The 21,901-nt window shown below is 52.8% G+C and overlaps 1 protein-coding gene across 1 annotated transcript; it reads right to left on the bottom strand.

The window, feature by feature from the left end:
- Positions 1–203: 203 nt before the first annotated feature.
- On the bottom strand, positions 204–1,139 carry LOC136994141 (olfactory receptor 14J1-like). Its single transcript, XM_067310387.1, has one exon. It carries the CDS (start codon positions 1,137–1,139, stop codon positions 204–206), a length of 936 nt encoding a protein of 311 aa, XP_067166488.1.
- Positions 1,140–21,901: the final 20,762 nt, after the last annotated feature.

Genomic DNA, 21,901 nt, shown 5'->3' with positions numbered 1-21,901 from the left:
AACATGGACATTTTTATTACAATGAGTCAGTCTCCAAATCCAGTCCCCACTGACTAATCAATTTGGCAGACAGGGTTTGTGCCTCTGGAGAAGTGGGATGAATTCAAGTATTTGTGTACAAATGACGATCACAGGCAGAATGCCCAAAGCACAAGAGTTGTCCAAGGTAAATTGGAAATCCCTTGTGAGGAGAGATGGGCAGTTCATTGCTGCTGAAGTAGTAGCAGTTGAACCAGTTTCTTCAGTGCGTCCTTGAGCTCCTTGTTCCTCATGCTGTAGATGAGGGGGTTCACTGTTGGAGGCACCACCGAGTACAGAACAGTCACCACCAGATCCAAAGCTGGGGAGGAGAGGGAGGGGGGCTTCAGGTAGGCGAACATGACAGTGATGACAAAGAGGGAGACCACGGCCAGGTGAGGGATACACATGGAGAAGGCTTTGTGCCGGCCCTGCTCAGAGGGGATCCTCAGCACAACTGTGAAGATCTGCACATACGACAGCACAATGAAAACAAAACACCCAAGGACTAAACAAAGAGTAAGCACAAGAGCCCCAACTTCCCTAAGGTAGGAGTCTGAGCAGGAGAGCTTGAGGATCTGGGGAATTTCACAGAAGAACTGCTCCACAACATTGCCTTGGCAGAGTGGTATGGAAAATGTGATAGCAGTGTGCAGGAGGGTATTGAGAAAACCACTGGCCCAGGCAGCTGCTGCCATTTTGACACAAGCTCTGCTGCTCATGATGGTCCCGTAGTGCAGGGGCTTGCAGATGGCCACGTAGCGGTCATAGGCCATGACAGTGAGAACAGAATACTCAGTTGTGATGAGAAGGGTAAAATGAAAAACCTGTGCAGCACATCCCCAGTAGGAAATGGCCCTGGTGTTGCTCAGGGAATTGGCCATGGATTTGGGGACAGTGGCAGAGATGGTGCCAAGGTCGAGGAGGGAGAGGTTGAGGAGGAAGAAGTACATGGGGGTGTGGAGGCGGTGGTCGCAGGCTACGGCTGTGATGATGAGGCCGTTGCCCAGGAGGGCAGCCAGGTAGATGCCCAGGAAGAGCCAGAAGTGCAAGAGCTGCAGCTGCCGCATATCTGCAAATGCCAGGAGGAGGAACTCGTTGAAGGAGCTGCTGTTGGACATTTGCTGACGCTGGGCATGGGGGCCTGTCCAAGGAGGAAAAGACAGGGACAAATTAGAGCAGTCTTCTGCGAGACAAACCCTTTGCCTTCCTCACAGAACCTCCCACTTTTCCTCTCTCCTTTACCTTCGTTCAGCTCCCTGGCTCCAGCTCCGGTTTGTGCTGGCTGAGTGTGCCATGCAGAGCAGGGGCCTCTGCTAACGATTTCCAGAGGAGTCAGTGGTGCTCTGCTGGGGGGTGTAAATGGAGGAAGGTGACAACCATTTCCAGTTCTTTGGTGGGGATAGGAGGGGGTTGGGCTCCATGAGCTGAGCTAAGGAGTCTCAGGCCGGTGTCCCAGTGGGAACGTCAATATACTGATGTCCAGTGTTGTTACGGTGAGCACAGTATAGAGACCAGTAATGGGGATCACACTGGTATTGTGATTGAACTGATACTGCAATTGCTCTATTTTGCTAAGTGTAACTCACACTTGTACTGTGATTTCAGGATATTGCTGTGTCACTCTGCTCAATCAGAAATCCTGTGTAACGTCCAATATCTTCAAAGAAGTAAATGTTGATATTAAACATTACACCGTCCATGTGTGGAATAGCTAAAAGAACGTGGTCAGGGAGGATTGGACTCTGACAAGCTCTCCTGCCAGCTGTCTTGGAAGATCCTTGTGAGGGATTCATCTCCCCCAGCCTTGCCCTCCTGAACACAAGTGTTTGTACCTGAAGCAGCCACACCAGCTCCCATTCTAGCAAGGCAGGGAAACTCTCATGTGAAGGCAGCGGGTGCCCGACCCTTGCTGGATGTCTCCGTTCCAATGTGATAGATCCTCTCCTCACACCAATTTTCCATCTGCTCTTCCTCTGTAGTGCGAGTGGGGAGTGACTAGCTCTGATGTACACATCCTGCAGCAGATTATATCTACCCCTTATGTGGAAAGTCTGTTCAATATTTTGGCACCTATTTTCTCTCGAATATAATCTTCAGCAGAGGTGTCTGATTAGATATTGATTTAGCTTTTAGATACCTCCATCTCAGTGTGGGAGCATTCTTTGACAGGGCAGAAACCTTTGGCATTTCAACTGCTCTGAGGATGAGCATCTGTGCATCCCAAGAGGAAAAAAGGGCTCACCGTGACTTTTTACAGAGTCGCGGGATGTGGTCTGTCCATGAGTCTTGCCCCTCATGGCCTTGCGCTTGCACCTCACTCAGCTCAAGGACACTCACAGTCACAAGTTTCTTTCAGAAACGTGACAGAACTGAGAATAGAGGACTTCAGGATTTAAGGGAAGATCTCCACATTCTTCACTCTCAGGCCAGGTAGGGAGAAAGTGATGAAGAGCATGACAAGGTCATCTAATTCGCCAATTCCTTGCATTGCATTTCCTGGAGCCTCACAGGGTTCAGGGGGCTGGGGACAGCTTACTCCTGTGCACACCCCTCTGTTGCACAACTTGCAGGGCAGATGTCTGAACTGCAGCTGAAACTCTCCAACCCCAGGCAGCCCAAGAGAAGGCCAGGAGCAGCAAGGCCAGGAGGGCAAACAAGGAGCAACACAGTGATGCTACTGCAAAGGGAGGAAAGGAGAGAGAGAGACAGACGGGCACTCGGGAAAGCCTTCACCTTCCCCAGCTGCGCATGCCGACTCGCAGGCGGCAACACTGCAGGGCAGTCGCTCTCAGCCCATTTGCTGGGCAGCATGAAATGCGCCCATGGCAGGAGAGATGCCTCTCTCCTCTGCCACAGGTCTGGCCACAGAGGAGGTGGCTCATGGCCTGCACTCCATGGCTGTCAGGGCAGAGGATCTGCTGGGTGGGAGCAGAGACACAGGGGACTGGCTCAGAGGAAGGTGTCTGCATCACAGGGACTGAACATCACTTGCCCAAATCCTTCCTCCCATGGCAATCCTTTCTGCAGTTCCCTCTCATTCCCTGCCCATCTCGCTGCCTGGAGCTCTCCCTGCTGGCAGCTCCTTCTCTATCCCAATGTCTTTTCCCTGACGGTGCTCACAGACCCCATCCCACCCTCTGCACGCTCAGTTCTGCCCGACAGAAACCTACCGGGACAGGGCGCTGGGCAGAGGCACTGCTGTGCTCAAAGGTCCTGAGGAGCAGGTCAGAAAAAGCCTGACAAGGCCATAAAGGTGACGCTGGTGCTGTCTGTATGCTGAGGAGGGGTTGAAGGGGTTTGCTGAGCTTTCTCACAGACCTAGCGATCTCTGAGAGGGAAGGGTTGAGAGTCTCAGTTCCTTCCCAAACCAGAAAACTCTTTCCTGCTTTTCCCTCTCCCCAAATTAGCGAACTCAAAGCACACAGCCTAGAAGGAAAGCTCCTTCCCTTTCAAGCATCGCCTGCCTTGACCTTCCTTTTGAAAAGTGCCCTCCACAAATGTCCTCAGGGTGAGCTGGAGCTGTGAGCAGCCCTGACCCATGCACCACCCTCTCCACAGCACACTCAGCCTGCCCTGACGGGCTCTCTCCTCCCACCCAGAGCTTCTCCCAGCAGCGCTGTGGGGAGTTTGCTGGGCAGGCTGAGTGCTGACCCTCACAGGCAGCAGACTCACTGCCCGGGGCACACAGCACCCTGAGGTGCAGGAACACTGCTCTGAATGACAGCCCTGGCTAGACCTCTGGCACACCCTGGCTTCACACCCATGCAGCTCTCCCTGGCAGAAAGCAGCAGGACACCCTGTCCCTGGCATGCTGTGGCAGGTAATCCCCTCCTGCACTCTGGAGAAGCCAGGAGAGCAAGCCTCAAGAAAACTCTCCGTTATGGGCTGGGTTTAGAAGACCCCTCCAGCAACAGCAGTAGCATTGCCCTGCAGCCAGAGGCTTACCGTGCAAAGGGCTGTGAAGATTCCTCCCACAAGGAGCTCTCCTCTGGCCTCCCACTCCACACTCCCTTTCACTTCTTCTGCCTTCTCTCATGCATGTCAGCAAGAGCAGGCAGTGCCCAGAGCCCTGCTGCTCTTGACAGGAGAGCTGCTCCTGCAAAGAGTTGTCTCCCAGCAGTGCTGCCAGGTTGCCATGAGCTCTCTCCGTCCCAGGAGCCTGCCTCTGCTCAGCAACAGTGGTCCAGCTGAAGGCGTGAATTTCTCTGTCCCTTGTGCTTCCTCCTCCTGGGACACGGTCACTGAAGTAGACTGAAAGAATCACCTATGGGCCTTTTCTAAAGAGTGGAGAGAATCCCATTCCAGCATTGCAATTTGCCTCATCAGACGACGGACATCTAGGACACATGGAAATGTCCCCCTCTGGAAGACCCTATTCCCATCTCTTAACTAGGCAGGACACCTAGGAAAGGGGCAAGAAGGGATTTCAATTATCCATGGCTCAGGTATTGATTCAGACACGTCAGTCTGTGCTTCTCATGCTGGTTTAGAAGCCCCTGGGATGCAGTGGGATTCAGAGCCCTTCTGGGCACTCCACAAACACACGGGAGGTGGGATTCCCCTTTCACAACCTGGAGTGTGCACAACAAAGATGCCGGCATGCGAGCTCCCTCTCTAAGCTCCCATGATAATCACTGGAGAGGCAGGGGAGTAGCCAGCTGCCCACACACAAACACGTGGTGACATTTGAAGGGAGAGAGGTGGTCCAAGGCATATGCCAGTGTCTGCTGGCTCTGATGCAGCAACTCTGAGACCCTCGTCCTTCTAGAGCATTAGGTGGTGGCCAGGTGGAGAATCTCCTTGGCCATCTGAAACGACACGAGATGCCTAATACTGCCAGAGCTCCACACATTAGGAGGCTGAGGCACAAGCAGATCCCTACACTGCAAGCAGTTCATGTCATTCAGTGCAGGCACTAGGTTCAGTGATGCCTGGGGTGTCAGGCACAACCATATGTCTCCAGCACATACCGCATGGGACCTGCCTGTGTCCAAACGACTGAATCCCACTTCTGTCTTTAGGTGAAGTCCATCCCCTCTACATCCAAGTGTGCAGCACAGAGCTGCACATCACACCAAGGGCTCTACTCATGTCTCTGCATGCTTAACACCTTCTAGCTCTCCTCTCCCTGAACCTCTTCCCACTCCCACATCATATGAACTGGGACTGTGCTAACAATGACCACAGGGTGGTTGGATGGCAGGCTGTGCAGGCCCAAGAACTTTCTCAGGGGCACCTTCTCCTTCCTGGACATCGATTTACCTCCATCAAAGGTGCCAAGGTGCTGCAGAGGCAGCTCAGGCAGCAAACCCCTCTCCTGACATTCCTGCACAGCCCAGCTCTTTTTCTCCCTGGCCTTGTGCACTGTAGGCCTTGCTCTCTTAGTGGGAACTTCCTTTCACCACTACATATGTTTCACCAGACTGCAGTGCTCTGATGGCATGGTGCAAGCTCTTCAGGATTGATTCTTAGGGCAGATGGATGATGGGGGGAATGCCCTCTATGTAGAGGGGCACCTGGGATTTGTGGAGCTCTTCCAAGGGAAGGAGAAGGTGCTGGATGGGAAAAGGTGAGTGAGCATGGGAGTAAGGGTGACCTTGCGATGGGAGTTACAGTTCACCCGATCAGGGCGAGGAAGTGGACGCAGGCTCCTTTAAGCAAGCTGAGGAAGTCTGTGGCACACAGGGCCTGCTGCTTATGGAGGGACTTTAATCCCCCTGGCATGCAGTGGAAGGGCAAAGCGCAGGGTGAAAGCAGTCCAGGAGGTTTCTGCAGGGTGTCAGGGAGAGCTTCTTAGCACAGCTGCCAGATGGGCTAAGAAGGGCGACGCTCTCCTGCATCTGCTACTCGCAAAGAAGGAAGAACTGATCAGGGAGGTGATCATCAATGGAAACGCTGGCTGCAGGGACCATGAAATAGTGGAATGCCACATCCTGAAGGCAGGGAGGAAGGAGAGCAGCAGAGTACAGACTCGGGACTTCAGAGGAGCAGACTTTGGCCTCTTTGAGGACTGCTGGGGGATCCCATGGGAGTGAGCTCTGAAGGGCACAGGAGCTCAGGAAAGCCAGCAGGCCATTAAGAACCATATCCTGGGGTGCATCAGGAAGAGTGCTGCCATCAGATCAAGGGAGGGGATCCTCTCCCTCTCCTCAGCCCTGCAGAGGCCACAGCTGCAGTTCTGTCTCCAGTTCTGGGTTCCCCAGTACAAGAGAGACATGGCACTACTGGAAAGAGTCCAGCAGAGGACTACAAAGATGATGAGGGGACTGGAGCATCTCCCCTATGAAGAAAGGCTGAGAGAGCTGGGCCTGTTTAGCTTGGAGAAGAGAAGACTGAGAGAGGATCTTATGAAGGTATGCAAATATCTGAAGGGAGGGTGTCAAGAGGAGGGAGTCAGACTCTTTTCAGTGGTGCCCAGCGACAGGATGTGAGGCAACAGGCACAAACTGAAACACAGACAGTTCCATCTGAACATGAGAAAAAAACTTCTTGACTGTGAGGGTGACCGAGCACTGGAACAGGTTGCCCAGAGAGGTTGTGGAGTCTCCTTCTCTGGAGATATTCAAAACACGCCTGGACGCAACGGTTTGCAACGTGCTCTAGGTGACCCTGCTTGAGCAGGGCGGTTGGACGAGATGATCTCCAGAGGTCCCTTCCAAACTCAACCATTCTGTGATTCTGTGATTCTCTGAACAGCACCCACCAAGCGCAAAAATGGTCCATACCAATACTCAGTAAAACCAGTAGACATCTCAGCACAACAGCTGGACTAAACAGTGTATTGTTGTCAAGCAAAGTAGGGTTGCTGTTCGGGAAGCCAAAGCTCCTCTAGGATATACACTTGCAGTGGTTGTGAAGGTGTCACAAAGGGGTGATGCACTTCACTCGTAAGAGGGAAGCAGCACTATGTTTATTGAGGTAATAAGGCGACTTAACAAAATTCAATCAGAAATAAGAATGATTTCACGAGGTTCAATTGGTAAAGTTCACTCAGTTATTTACTGCATGAAGGACAGGGTCAGATGCACATGCAACGGAAACCCTCCCATTGAGTCATGAGGTTCAGAAAGGAGCCCCTTGCTTTCCAAACTCCCTCAGAGAGGAACCTACGTGCGGCTTGATCCAATCTTAGTCTCAGACTTGGTCAACGGTTGAAGTCTAAGGGATTATGTGCACAATTAATCAGAGATATAACTCAGCAAAGTTTCGTGAAGTTTTGCAGTGTTTCAGCATGCTATTAATCACTTACTGAGGATCTGTCGTTGGTAAGGAATCTCTCAACCTTGAGGAGGAACGTTGAGAGGCGTCCCTGCTCAAGAGGAGGTTCTGCAGTGCAGCCCGCTGCCATGCAGGAGAGCTCAATGGGCTCTGGGCTGCCCCCTAGTTATGGGGGTGGGGGGACATGATTGACTCATAGTCATATTTGCATGCTAGTCTGGCCTTAGTTGGTGCATGCTCAATTAGCCCCTGCATACATGCTGTTTACAGGGAGGTCAGGTTGAGGGGGAGAGAGCACATCAGTGGGGGGGGAGGGAAAGGAGCCCACCGTCACAGCACGTTTGCTCTTTTATGGCACATCATGTCTATCTTAAGCATCGCACACTGAGAAACCTTGCTGAGGACTTTTACAAGCAAAGAGCCTGCTTTGGTGCCCAAAGGAGGAAGGTTCTCTCCTCTCCCATGTTCTCCTACATCCTGCTTCTACAAAAAGAGGGACCCACCGGAGAAACCAGTCTTGAGGCTCACCAAAGCATCTCAACGTGTGGCCACGCTTTGTGCTGTTTCAACCCACAGGACTTTGAGCCTGGTCCTGTAAAAATGCCAAGCCCCAAAACAACCTCCAACTCCCTGATTCCTGCAGAGATCGGCCTAGTGCAGCGACCTGCCAGTGCAGGGGCGCAGAAGTGACTTCTCTAGTTTCCCATTTTAGGTATTTCACTGCCTTTGGCAACATCTGGAGATGTTCCTCAAGGAGTTATCAGAAAAATTTGGAAAATTCCTGGGGTGGAGGGAGGTGACTGCTTTCCAGGACATGAGGGGAAATCTCTCTGCTCTCTCCCGGCTCTGCCATGTCCATGGCACTGACCTACCGAGCCCCCACATGACACGAGCTGAGGTCACAGTGGGATGTGCTGCATCACAGGCAGGTCTTCTTGGTGGCATCGGTGGGGGCCCTCACGTCCCTGTGAGGCCCAGGCGCTGCTGGGCACTGCTTGTGCAATACCCACAGCTGCCCATGCTGTTAACTTCAAAAACTGCTGGGGATCCTAGGCTGTGGCGGTGGCTGGACACGGCTGGGGGCTGCCGCGAGAGCCCTGCCTGAGGGTCCCCTCAGGCTCCAATGGACAATGTGGCAGCCAGGACTCCTGGGTCCTGGCGCTGGGGCTGCCATGAGCCACAAGGCTTCTGTGGGACCAGCTCCATGACCTCGTGGGTGTGGGGGAGGGGGTGGGCAATCCATGGCCATGTTTCCCTGGGAGTGGGTCCCCTTTGGGGTCTGGCTCTGAGAAGAAAGGCATCCTGGGTCCCAGAGGCTGCGGTGGCCTGCAGCTCCCGTGGGATCCACAAGAACCTGCTGGAAATGTCCATATACAAAAATGAAGCCTTCGCCTTGTACTAACCCCAAGTGCTCTGTGTGTTTGAGAAAACCTCTGTTCCTTCCCTGCGGATCTTTTTATGCTTCCAACTCAGCAGAGCATGTTTTGAGCTCAGAGATGCCATCTTGAGATGGTCATAGCCCCTCTCATCCTGCAAATCAGGCTCAAACCTCTGCACCCAAAAGACAGCATGTTGGGGAGAGCATCTTGCCAACAGGTGGGGGATGCCCACCTGGCCGCTGCCCAGCCCAGCTGAGCACACAGCAAGGGCTGCCGAGCCCCGGGGCTGTGTGGGGAGAGGGATGGGACAGGAGGGGTGAGAGGACGCTGCCCTGCCCTGCCCTGGGGGCAGCAGAACGCTGCCCATGGGCTCCAGCACCCCAGCCATCCCCAGGGCCCTCACGCCTGTGCCAAGGCTGCCACAAGCACAAGGCCCAGCACTGCCCCCCTACAGTCCCCCCTGGCCCCCCGGGTGCAGGGCAGCCAGCAGCCCCGCGTGACCCCTGTGGCAGAGCACAGCCCCACTGGGGTAGTGGCCGCGCTCCGGGGCCCCGCACTGCCTGGCCACACATTGCCGTTCTGCCCCCATACCCACCGTGCCCCGGCCCCGTGCTGCTGCCCACAAGATGGCACCTAACCGTGTGGGTAGGGGGCAGAATGGGCCGCCAGGGCAGGAGGGCCCAACGTTGCCATGGCACTGCCCCAGTGCAGCCCTTCTATTGGCTGGCATGAGGAGGAGGGCAGGCATTGATTTCACTGATGGCTCTGACAGCCAATTGCAGTCCAACTTTTGGAAAAAATAAAAGACCTGAAAGAGAGAAGTGGAAGAGGAGCAAGAGCAAAGCAGGCGAGAAGCGAGCGGGAGAGAGAGCGGGTGCGGGTGGGTTTGGTGGGGGCTACGGGTGTATTCAACTGCCGGCGGGTGCCCTCCCGCCGGGGCGGGGCCAGCGGTGCTGGCGATGAGGCAGCTTTGCTGCAGGAGCTGCAGCAGGGGCTGGTGGGGCCGTGAGCAGGGGACAGAGCGACGTGGGCCAGAGCGGGGAGCTGCTCTGCAGTCAGACGTGGCGGCCTGCCCCGAGCAGCTGGGCCAGGGCGGCTTGGTGGGGTTTGGGTGCAGGAACCTTTGGCCCTGTGGTGGGTCTGGATCCATGTTAAAGTGCTTCCCTGAGCTGCTGCTGCCAGCGCAGCCCCAGGTGCTGCTCAGAGCTGTGTTTGGGAGCTGCTGGGCAGAGTGTGAGCAGGCTGCTGGTGTCCTTGCGAGTTGCCCTTCCCAATGGTCTCTTCTGTTCCGAAAATGGTACTTCTGAGTGTCTCTCAGAGAGGGTGTCCCCTCATGTCATGCCATGCCTTAGCTGGTGTGTTTGCTCCAGGCCTCTTGCTTCTCCCCGAGACCTGTGAGCCTGGCAGCAGCGTGAAGGGTGTTTCCAGAGCAGCTCTGTAAGTGTGAGCTGTTTTGCTTGTCAAGGGCCTTGAAAGTGGATGAACGTCCAGTCCTTGCACTTGCTGTTGTTCTTTCCATGCTCCTAGGTCAGGATGAAGAGTTGCTGAATTGTGGCTCTGCTGGTTTCACCAACTGAGATGCCCTGGCCTGAGTCCTTCCGCATGTCTCCAATTGTCAGGGCATAAAACAGGAGAATTCTTAGATGTGTAGAGGATTTTCTGGGATTGTTCAGCACTGGGGAAGGAACTCGACTTCTGAGTTGCGGGAAGGCTTCTCCCTCTGCCTGGGACTTGAGGCCCTGCTGTCTTCAGGTTCATGATTGCTGCTCCCATGCAAGCCTCCTGTTAGAAAATGTTGCCAAGAATTACTTGCAGGCCTTTTCCCAATTCCTAAGTTTTATGGGCTACATGTAGAGACTACCTAGGCAAAAGGTAATGTTGTTCTGGGGTCGTAACTGGTACCTGAGGGGTGTTTTGCTCACTCTGAAGCTTCACTGTGAAGCCACGAGGTGAATCAGGGAGGCTGTTCAGGAGCTGGCTCAGCCTTGGGGAAAAGCAGGGGGAGCTGCAGGAGACAACAGCCCCATGGTCATGGTGTGGGCAGTGAGGTCACCACTGTCTGTGAGAGCTATGCCAGAAAATCACCAGTGTCAAATCAGTTCTTTGCAGGTAGCTGATAGGCCAGCAGGAGGCACATGGCTCAGCTGTTGATGATGAGGTGACTTCTGCCTGAGTACCTGATAGTGCAGGTGGAGGAAGAAGGCTTGGCTGTTGCTTGTGAGGTCCCTTCTGACTGCTGAACTGATTGGATAGCAGCCAAGATGTGGCTGGAGAGGTGATTGTGAGGTCATTTCTACCTGAGCAGTTGATAGGGCAGCAGCAGCAGGTCCATGGCTGGGATCTGTGTTTTTGAGATCATTTCTGCCTGCTCAGCTGAAAAGCCAGGATTTGTCTCATGTCTGGGGAACTTGTAGTGAGGCAATTTCTGTCTTAGAGGCTTCTAGGCCAGTGACAGAGCCATGGCTGTGAAGGTGACTGTGAGGTCACGTCTTTCTGAGTGCCTGCTAGGCCAGCAGCAGGCAGTTAGGCATGTGGTGGGGGTATGCACCTGTGAGGTCACCTCTCTCTGAGCAGCTGATAGGTGAGGAGAAGACACATGGCTTGGATGTTGGTGGTGAGGTCACTTCTGGGTTTGTTGCGTGTGCTCAGAGGAGGGAATGACCCCTGCAGAGCTCTGCAGCAGTACAGAAATGCAACTCATTAATCAGGCAGAAGTAGATGTTCCCCATCATCTGTCACAAATTTGATTCCACTCCGTCGTCATGAGTTAGTACTGCTACATTTCAAATGCAGATGATGTTCTGTGGGGAACATGGAGATGGAGTTTGACTCTCCACTTCTTGCGAAGCAGAAGCTTGCAGCCTCCTCCCGGTTAGCTAGTGAGTCCAAGTAGACCTTTGAGGCTGCTAAATGAATCTAGTGCTGGTGTGAGCAGTGGTGTTAGTAATCTCTTATTGCCAGGGTATGTGTGCTTTAGAAATTGTCCCTGTGAAAAGAGCAGGGAGCTTGTGAGATTTTCCTGTAAGGAAAACCAATTTAAGATTGGTTTGTGTACATATTCATGCTAATTTAGCCTTAATGGTTCTATTCATCCTTTCTGCCTGCCCCGAGGACTGAGGGTGGTAGGCTGTATGTAATTCTCCATGGATTCCTATCATTTGATATAGTTTTTCTAAGATTCCAGCTGAAAAATGAGAACCCCTGTCTGAATTTATAGTTTCCAGTACTCCAAGTTGAGGAACAATTTCCCTTAATAGAGCCTTAATTACTGTGGCTGTATCTGCCTTGCGAGTAGGAAAGACTTTTTCCCAACTGCTTAGCTGGTCGACGATGACGAGAAGGTGTTTGTAGCCTTCAGCAGGTGAGAGATCAGCAGAATCAATTTGTAGGCATTGGAAAGGGAAATATGCCCATGGGCAACTTCCTTGCTCAGTTTTTGGTCGAGTAGCATTACACTTCTGGCACCTCAAGCAGGTGGTGGTTATGCATTTTGCAACAACATAAACTCCTGGAGCTGCCTGGTTTTGTAAGAGTTGTGAGGCCATAGCTGACAGTCCTCCGTGTCCACGATCATGGTACCACCTAGCTATGAGGAGTACAAACTTCACTGGAAGGATGTGTTTATTACCTATGGTCCAAATTCCTTCATTGCTTTCAGTTGCTTCCCATTTTCTCCAGTCTTCTTTTTTCTTCTTTGGTATGTCTTCATAGATTTTTGCTGGGCTTAATATGTTTGGCCATTCTTGTGTGAGTTCTGTGTTAGTTATAGAAAAGGGTTGTCGGGTGGCGGCTTTGGCTGCTCTGTCCGCTAGATTATTCCCTTGTGCCACATCCGATACTTCTCTTGTATGGGCCGGGCAATATATAACGGCAATTTTTTTAGGGAGTTCAATTGCCTTGAACAACCCTTGCACTTCTTGTCCATTAGCAATCATCTTCCCAGCCGATGTAAAGAATCCTCTCTCCTTGCACAGCATTCCTGGGGCATGACATACCCCAAAAGCATATTTAGAGTCACTATACACATTGATCCACAGATTTTCTCCCAACTTCATGGCTTGTGCAAGAGCTGTTACTTCTGCCCCTTGAGCACTAATGGCTGGGGGCAAAGGGCCACCTTCGAGTACTTCAAAGAGGCTGGTAACAGCACACCCTGAACGTGGTTTTCCATTGATGTAGTTAGATGAACCATCAGCGAAGAGAATTAGTTCTGGATTTTTGAGGGGTGCATCTTTAAGGTCCTCTTGGGGTTTACTGGAGCTGATAATCACCTGTTCATCTTGGAGCCCCCAGGGTTCGTAAACTCACATAGTAGCTACTTGAGCTACCCTGTCCAGATGTGGTGAGGCGGCTCCTGGCACAGGAATGACTGGCAAAGGGGCTTGAAAGGTGGAGGTGGAAGGCAAGGGGCAGTATAGAGAAGGTGAAGCAGAGGGTAGCGCATAGGGTGGAGCGGTTTCCACAAGCGTTTTAGCAGCTGCACTACTTCCAGTATTCTGGGAAGAAACTTTCCTCTGGTTTTTAGATGTCTCTTTTTTTCTAGCAAATGCCCAGTTATCCCATACATACCAATAATGCATTTGTCCCAGGAATCTGTCTTCTAGGCAATGTTGTAAAAAGGTCAGTTCTTGTTGGTCCAAAGTCCCCTGCGGTGGCCACCGTTCAGCTGGGCTGCCCTCCTGGGTAAGGAGGGGCCAGTCTTCCTGGCACAAGGTCACTAGTTTCTTTTTTCCTAACCCTACGGTACTGTCAATCTTTCTCCAGTTTTTCAGTGCCTCGGCTAAGTGCGTCCACTTCTCTACGCCGGGTATGTTTCCCATGTGTATCGGAGTCTTGTGGTGCGCCTTCTGCTGATCAGGCTGCGCACTCCCCCTTCTGGCCGTATTGAGATGGGACTGGAACCCTCTCACATCCCAGAGGTGGGACTCGAACCCACTCTCCCCAAAATTTAGATGCGCAATTTGAAAACACACCAGTTGGTACCTCCCCTCACCAAAGCTCCTAGGTGAACTCACCCGATGCCGGCTGTTGGAAGTTTGGAGATAAGAGGATCCAATGGTGGTTGCCTAGAGTCCCATCTGGGGTGCTGAATTGTTAGGGAAATTGTTCAATCCAGTGTCCCTAACAGGGTTGGACTCTAGGTTTCTGCTTTATCCAAAAGATACAAAATAATTCTTTACAAGATGATTTTCTTAGTATTACAGCTCGAGCTGGGTGCCTCCTCCGAGGGACCCCAAAGGGAAAATTCCCTGGGTATTTATACCCCTACGGCTTAAGTGCTTTCTCCATTCTCCGATTTCTTGCACCAATGATTGCTCGACAAGTAGTAGCTCCTTCGCTCCTGGTTGGTTTCCCCTTGTCTCCAGGCAGAGTCATGGTACTCACTAATCATTGCTGAAGCTCTTTTATTACTTCCTTATCTCCTTGTTCCCTCCTTGTTCCAAATGGCTCAAACAATTTAGGGAAAAGTTCAGCAATGTGCGGCCCTAGGCTTCAGTAGATTTAGCTCTTCAAGTAGATTTAGCATTTGCTAAGCAAATGCTGTTATATCCAACAATCAGGCACTGAGGCAAAAGTGACCTCACAACCACAAACAACAGCCAGATAACCAGCACTGGCCTATGAGGCACTGAGGCACGAGTGACCTCAGAAACAGCAAGCACATGACCAGCACTGGCCTATCAGCCACTGAGACAGAAGTGACCTCACAACCACAAAGAGCAGCCATGGGTGTAGCAGTGACCTATGAGGCCCTGAGTCACAAGTGACCTCACAACCACAAACAGCAGCTATGGGTGTAGCACTGGCCTATCAGGCACTGAGGCACCAGTGACATCACAACCACAAGCAGCAAGCACATGACCAGCACTGGCCTACAAAGCGCTGAGGCACAAGTGACCTCACAACCACAAAAAGCAGCCATGTGAGAATCACGGGCCTATCATGCACTGAGGCGCAAGTGACCTCACAAACAGCAACCACATGAACCAGTACTGGCCTATCAGGGAGAGAGGAACAAGTGACCTCACGACGACAATTAACAGCCACAGGACCAGCACTGGCCTATCGGCCATTGAGGCACGAGTGACCTCACAAACAGCAACCACATGAACCAGCACTGGCCTATCAGCCACTGAGACAGAAGTGACCTCACAACCACAAACAGCTGCCATGGGCGTAGCACAGGCCTATCAGCCACTGAAGCACAAGTAACCTCACAAACAGGAACCACATGACCAGAACTGGCCTATCAGGCACTGAGGCACAAGTGACCTCATAACCACAAACTGCACCCACATGACCAGCACTGGCCTGTCAGGCACTGAGCCACAAGTGACCTCACAAGCCCCAAAGCAACAATGTGCTTGATGCTGTCTAAACAGGTACTGAAGCAAAAGTCACCTCACAAGTACAAAAAGGAGCAATGGGGCTGCTAGTCGACGAGCAGATCCTGAGGCCGAAGGACTCCACAAACACAAACAGCAGCAATCTGCATCGAGCTGGACTGTCAGGTGCTGAGGCTGAAGTGACCTCACAGGCTGCCATGAAGCCGTATATCTGCTCCTGGCCTGTTAGCGACTGAGGCACAATTGACCTAAACAAGCACAAACAGCAGCAATGGACCTGCTCCCCATTTCCGAGGCATTGAGACACAAGGCACCTCACCATCAGCACCAAGCTATGGGCATGCTGTTGGCCTACCAGCTTCAGAGGCACAACTCACCTCACAAGCACAAATGGCATTGACATGCCTGCTGCTGCCCTGTCTGGTACCGAGTCACAAGGGATCTGAAAAGTGCAAACCTTCACAGAGGAGAAGCTCACCTGGGCCACTCGCATGGCCCTTGATTACACTGTTATCACTCCGTACAGAACAGTCTTCTGCAAACAGCTTTCATCTCCTGGCAAGACTCTCTCCAGGTCATACAACAGCTCCACTCTGTCACCCTGGGCACAAATCACAAAAGGGAACAATTGGTCTTGCTTTTCCTTTAGTACCACCAAGTCCGAGCTGGGAGCCTTTGCACTGCAGCACCTACACAATGACAGCACGATGCCACTTCCACTCCTAGTGCCAAGGTGCAGAGACCAGCTGAGGGAGCAGCTGCACTGGAAAGCGTTTCTGACGCTGTCAGATCAACTCAGCACTGCAGCAGGCATCAAACTGATGCCAGACCTCTGCTGTGCCACCTACTCTACAAACACACTGTCTCTGCCCCACAGAGCTGCCTCTTCTGCTAGATACAACCAGGTATCAGCAAGAAGAGATGCATGCAGGACACTCGCCACTTGCACACTCCCCAGCCACTGCTCTGCTCGCTGCCTTCCCTTGGCTCCTCAGCCCAGACACACAGCGAAGCTCTTGCAGTAACACCAGAAGGTGGCCAAGGCACTCTAGGCTCACAAGGCCTGTGCAAATGATCAGCACAAGATCAGGCAGGCACAGAGCTGGCTCCTTGGGCGATGCTTTTGTTTTCAGAGGGATGGATCCTGCTTTCTTTGGGCACAGCAGGCTGCTGCTTTCCACCCCCATCCCCTCCAGAACTTCCAGCTAGGCATGGGGGGATGGGCATTTTCTTTAGGTATACAAAAGTTACAGATACAATGGAGAAACACTTGAGAGTCCGGAAGGCCTCCTGAGCCCAAAGGAACCTCCTTCCTTCCCTTTAGTTACTTGGACAAGGGGCCCCAGCGAAGGGACAAAGGGTACAGAGGCTTTGAAATGAGGCCCAAGCAATGAAACAGCCCCAGACTTCAGGTCTGCTCAAATGCCAGCTGTCCTGGCTGCGCAGGCTCTGTAGCAGCAGTCCGGGCTGCACAGCTGGGTCCACAGAGCACTGAGGGCTGGGTGCCACGGGCAACCTGGCCCTGGGCACATCTTCACCCCTCACAGAGCCAGCAGCCCAAGAGCTCTGAGACTTCCTCAGGTCAAGCTACGGACGCTTTGGGGCACTCACACAAAAAGGCACCCAAGAGATGCTTGGCATTTATTATAAGGGTCTTATATGGCACCGCAACCGTCTAGGAAAAGGAGGGGGCACAACAGCATTTGCTGATTTGGCTGGCAGTAACAGCAGTTGTGGGAGGAGGAATTTGCAGCACAGCAGAGGTACCAGGAGGTGAACCCACACCCCATGTCACCCACTGATGCCAGGTGCATTTATGGAAGCCTTCGAATCCGTACGAAGCCTAATCTCATCCACTTGCAGCTGCTTTCACAGAGGGCTCACGATGTTGGCAAAGATCATGACAGGTGTCCTGCCTAGTTAAGAGATGGGAATAGGGTCTTCCAGAGTGCGACATTTGCATGTGTCCTAGATGACCATCCTCTGATGAGACAAATTGCAATGCTGCAATGGGTCTCTCTCCACTCTTTAGAAAAGGCCCATAGGTGATTCTTTCAGTCTACTTCAGTGACCGTGTCCCAGGAGGAGGAAGCACAAGGGACAGAGAAATTCACGCCTTCAGCTGGACCACTGTTGCTGAGCAGAGGCAGGCTCCTGGGACAGAGAGAGCTCCTGGCAAGGTGGCAGCACTGCTGGGAGACAACTCTTTGCAGGAGCAGCTCCCCTGTCAAGAGCAGCGGGGCTCTGGGCACTGCCTGCTCTTGCTGACATGCATGAGAGAAGGCAGAGAGAAGTGAAAGGGAGAGTGGAGTGTGAGGCCAGAGGAGAGCTCCTTGTGGGAGGAATCTTCCCAGTCCTTTGCACGGTAAGCCTCTGGCTGCAGGGCAATGCTACTGCTGTTGCTGGAGGGGTCTTCTAAACCCAGCCCATAACAGAGAGTTTTTGTAAGGACTGCTCACCTGCCACACCATGCCAGGGACAGGGCATCCTGCTGCCTTCTGCCAGGGAGAGCTGCATGGGTGTGAAGCCAGGGTGTGCCACAGGTCTAGCCAGGGCTGTCATTCAGAGCAGTGTTCCTGCCCCCCAGGGTGCTGTGTGCCCCGGGCAGTGAGTCTGCTGCCTGCAAGGGTCAGCACTCAGCCTGCCCAGTAAACTCCCCACAGCGCTGCGGGGAGAAGCTCTGGGTGGGAGGAGAGAGCCCAGCAGGGCAGGCTGAGTGTGCTGTGGAGAGGGTGGTGCGTGGGTCAGGGCTGCTCACAGCTCCAGCTCACCCTGAGGACGTTTCTGGAGGGCACTTTTCAAAAGGAAGGTCAAGGCAGGGGCTACTTGGAAGGGAAGGAGCTTTGCTTCTAGGCTGTGTGCTTTGAGTTCCCTGATGTGGGGAGAGGAAAAAGCAGGAAAGAGTTTGCTGCTTTGGGAAGGAACTGAGACTCCCAAACCTTCCCTCTCAGAGATCACTAGGTCTGTGAGAAAGCTCAGCAAACCCCTTCAACCCCTCCTCACCCTACAGACAGCACCAGCATCACCTTTATGGCCTTGTCAGGGATTTTCTGACCTGCTCCTCAGGACCTCTGAGCACAGCAATGCCTCTGCCCAGCGCCCTGTCCCGGTAGGTTTCTGTTGGGCAGAACTGAGTGTGCAGAGGGTGGGATGGGGTCTGTGAGCACCGTCAGGGAAAAGACATTGGGATAGAGAAGGAGCTGCCAGCAGGGAGAGCTCCAGGCAGCGAGATGGGCAGGGAGTGAGAGGGAACTGCAAAGAGAATCGCCATGGGAGGAAGGATTTGGGCAAGTCATGGTTAGTCCCTCTGACGCAGACACCTTCCTCTGAGCCAGTCCCCTGTGTCTCTGCTCCCACCCAGCAAAGCCTCTGCCCTTACAGCTGTGGAGTACAGGCCATGAGCCACCTCTACTGCAGCCAGACCTGCAGCAGAGAAAAGGGGCATCTTTCCTGCCACTGGCCACATCCCTTGACTCTGTAGAAAGTCACGGTGAGCCCTTTTTTCCTCTTGGGGTGCACAAATGCTCATCCTCAGAGCAGCTGAAATGCCAAACATTTCTACAGCATTTTAAAGCTTTCTGTGCAACAGCTGTGGTCAGTCACACCCTACCTTATCCCCTGAGCTTCATGGCCACATCACCCTTACCCACCTTGCCCGATACTTCTTCCGTTGTAGGGGTTTATTGGTTGGTGCAAGTGCTATATTCCTCTCTCCTTCTGGTAAACAGGGAATATTCCCACTGGGTCACCGGACTGAGTGTCCTTAACTCAGCTCATGGAGCCCAACCCCCTCCTACCCCCACCAAAGAACTGGAAATGTTTGTCACCTTCCTCCATTTACACCCCCCAGCAGAGCACCACTGACTCCTCTGGAAATCGTTAGCAGAGGCCCCTGCTCTGCATGGCACACTCAGGCAGCACAAAGCGGAGCTCGAGCCGGGGAGCTGAACGAAGGTAAAGGAGAGAGGAAAAGTGGGAGGTTCTGTGAGGAAGGCAAAGGGTTTGTCTCCCAGAAGACTGCTCTAATTTGTCCCTGTCTTTTCCTCCTTGGACAGGCCCCCATGCCCAGCGTCAGCAAATGTCCAACAGCAGCTCCTTCAATGAGTTCGTCCTCCTGGCATTTGCAGATACGTGGCAGCTGCAGCTCTTGCACTTCTGGCTCTTCCTGGGCATCTACCTGGCTGCCCTCCTGGGCAACGGCCTCATCATCACAGCTGTAGCCTGCGACCACCGCCTCCACACCCCCATGTACTTCTTCCTCCTCAACCTCTCCCTCCTTGACCTTGGCACCATCTCTGCCACTGTCCCCAAATCCATGGCCAATTCCCTGAGCAGCACCAGGGCGATTTCCTACTGGGGATGTGCTGCACAGGTTTTTCATTTTTACTTTCTCTTAGCAACTGAGTATTCTGTTCTCACTGTCATGGCCTATGACCGCTTTGTTGCCATCTGCAGACCCCTGCACTATGGGACCATCATGAGCAGCAGAGCTTGTGTCAAAATGGCAGCAGCTGCCTGGGTCAGTGGTTTTCTCTATGGTCTCCTGCACACTGCTAACACGTTTTCCATACCACTGTGCCAAGGCAATGTTGTGGAGCAGTTCTTCTGTGAAATTCCCCACATCCTCAAGCTCTCCTGCTCAGACTCCTACCTCAGGGAACTTGGGCTTGTTGTGATTAGTATTTGTTTATTCTTTGGTTGTTTTGTTTTCATTGTGCTGTCCTACGTGCAGATCTTCTTAAAGTCTGGAGAGAGGAAGACTTTCCCTTGGTGGAGGAGGAGTGGGTTAGAGATCATTTAAGCAAACCTGACACCCACAAATCCATGGGCCCTGATGGGATGCACCCACGAGTGCTGAGGGAGCTGGCGGATGTTATTGCTAAGCCACTCTCCATCATCTTTGAAAGGTCATGGAGAACAGGAGAGGTGCCTGAGGACTGGAAGAAAGCCAATGTCACCCCAGTCTTCAAAAAGGGCAAGAAGGAGGACCCAGGGAACTACAGGCCAGTCAGCCTCACCTCCATCCCTGGAAAGGTGATGGAGCAGCTCATCCTGGAAGCCATCTCCACGCATGTGGAGGAAAAGAAGGTGATCAGGAGTAGTCAGCATGGCTTCACCAAGGGGAAATCATGCCTAACCAATCTGATAGCCTTCTATGATGGAATGACTGGCTGGGTAGATGAGGGGAGAGCAGTGGATGTTGTCTACCTAGACTTCAGCAAGGCTTTTGACACTGTCTCCCATAGCATCCTCATAGACAAGCTCAGGAAGTGTGGGTTAGATGAGTGGACAGTGAGGTGGATTGAGAACTGGCTGAATGGCAGAGCTCAGAGAGTTGTGATCAGTGGTACAGAGTCTAGTTGGAGGCCTGTAGCTAGCGGTGTCCCCCAGGGGTCAGTACTGGGTCCAGTCTTGTTCAACTTCTTCATCAATGACCTGGATGAAGGCACAGAGTGCACCCTCAGCAAGTTTGCTGATGATACAAAACTGGGAGGAGTGGCCGATACGCCAGAGGGCTGTGCTGCCATTCAAAGAGATTTGGACAGGCTGGAGAGGTGGGCAGAGAGGAACCTCATGAAATTCAACAAAGGCAAGTGCAGGGTCCTGCACCTGGGGAGGAATAACCCCATGCAGCAGTACAGGTTGGGGGTTGACCTGCTGGAAAGCAGCTCTGCTGAGAAGGACCTGGGAGTGCTGGTGGACACCAAGTTAACCATGAGGCAGCAATGTGCCCTTGTGGCCAAGAAGGCCAATGGTATCCTGGGCTGCATCAGAAAGAGTGTTGCCAGCAGGTCGAGGGAAGTGATTCTCCCCCTCTACTCAGCCCTGGTGAGGCCACATCTGGAGTACTGCGTCCAGTTCTGGGCTCCCCAGTACAAGAGGGATGTGGCACTACTGGAGCAAGTGCAGCGAAGGGCCACAAAGATGATTAGGGGACTGGAGCATCTCTCTTATGAGGAAAGGCTGAGAGAGCTTGGCCTGTTTAGCTTGGAGAAGAGAAGGCTGAGAGGAGATCTTATCAATGTGTATAAGTATCTGAAGGGAGGGTGTCGAGAGGATGGGGCCAGACTCTTTTCAGTGGTGCCGAGCGACAGGACGCGAGGCAATGGGCACAAACTGAAACACAGACACTTCCATCTTAACATGAGGAAAAACTTTTTCACTGTGAGGGTGACAGAGCACTGGAACAGGTTGCCCCGAGAGGTGGTGGAGTCTCCTTCTCTGGAGATATTCAAAAGCCGCCTGGATGCAATCCTGTGCAATGTGCTCTAGGTGACCCTGGTGGAGCAGGGGGGTTGGACTAGATGATCTCCAGAGGTCCCTTCCAACCTCAGTGATTCTGTGATTCTGTGATTCACTGCTGTGCTGTGGATCCCCTCTGAGCAGGGCCGGCACAAAGCCTTTTCCATGTGCCTCCCTCACCTGGCCGTGGTCTCCTTGTTTATCAGCACTGCAATTTTTGCCTGCCTGAAGCCCTCTTCCCTCTCCTCCCCACTTCTGGATCTGGTAGTGACTGTTCTGTACACAGTGGTGCCTCCAACAGTGAACCCCCTCATCTACAGCATGAGGAACAAGGAGCTCAAGGACGCACTGAAGAAACTGGTTCAACTGCTACTACTTCAGCAGCAATAAGCTGCCCATCTCTCCTCACAAGGGATTTCCAATTTACCTGGGCAACTCTTGTGCTTTGGGCATTCTGCCTGTGATAGTCATTTGTACACAAATTCTTGAATTCATCCCACTTCTCCAGAGGCACAAACCCTGTCTGCCAAGTTGATTAGTCAGTGGGGATTGCATTTGGAGACTGACTCATTGTAATAAAAATGTCCATGTTTTCCCATGATGAAATAATGGAAATTGTCAGGGAGGTTGTGAATCTCAGGAGAAGAAATTTTCATCTACCCCTCAGGCTGGTCTACCACCGCTTTGTCTGTT

Source organism: Apteryx mantelli, chromosome 24 (assembly GCF_036417845.1).
Source record: "Apteryx mantelli isolate bAptMan1 chromosome 24, bAptMan1.hap1, whole genome shotgun sequence".
Classification (NCBI taxonomy): Eukaryota; Metazoa; Chordata; class Aves; order Apterygiformes; family Apterygidae; genus Apteryx; species Apteryx mantelli.
Note: the sequence above shows the minus strand (reverse complement) of the source record. Positions and strands in the feature narration are given on the sequence as shown.

Bases quoted from the DNA above. Each gene is read 5' to 3' on its own strand.
- LOC136994141 (XM_067310387.1), bottom strand. From the start codon at position 1,139: ATGTCCAACAGCAGCTCCTTCAACGAGTTCCTCCTCCTGGCATTTGCA.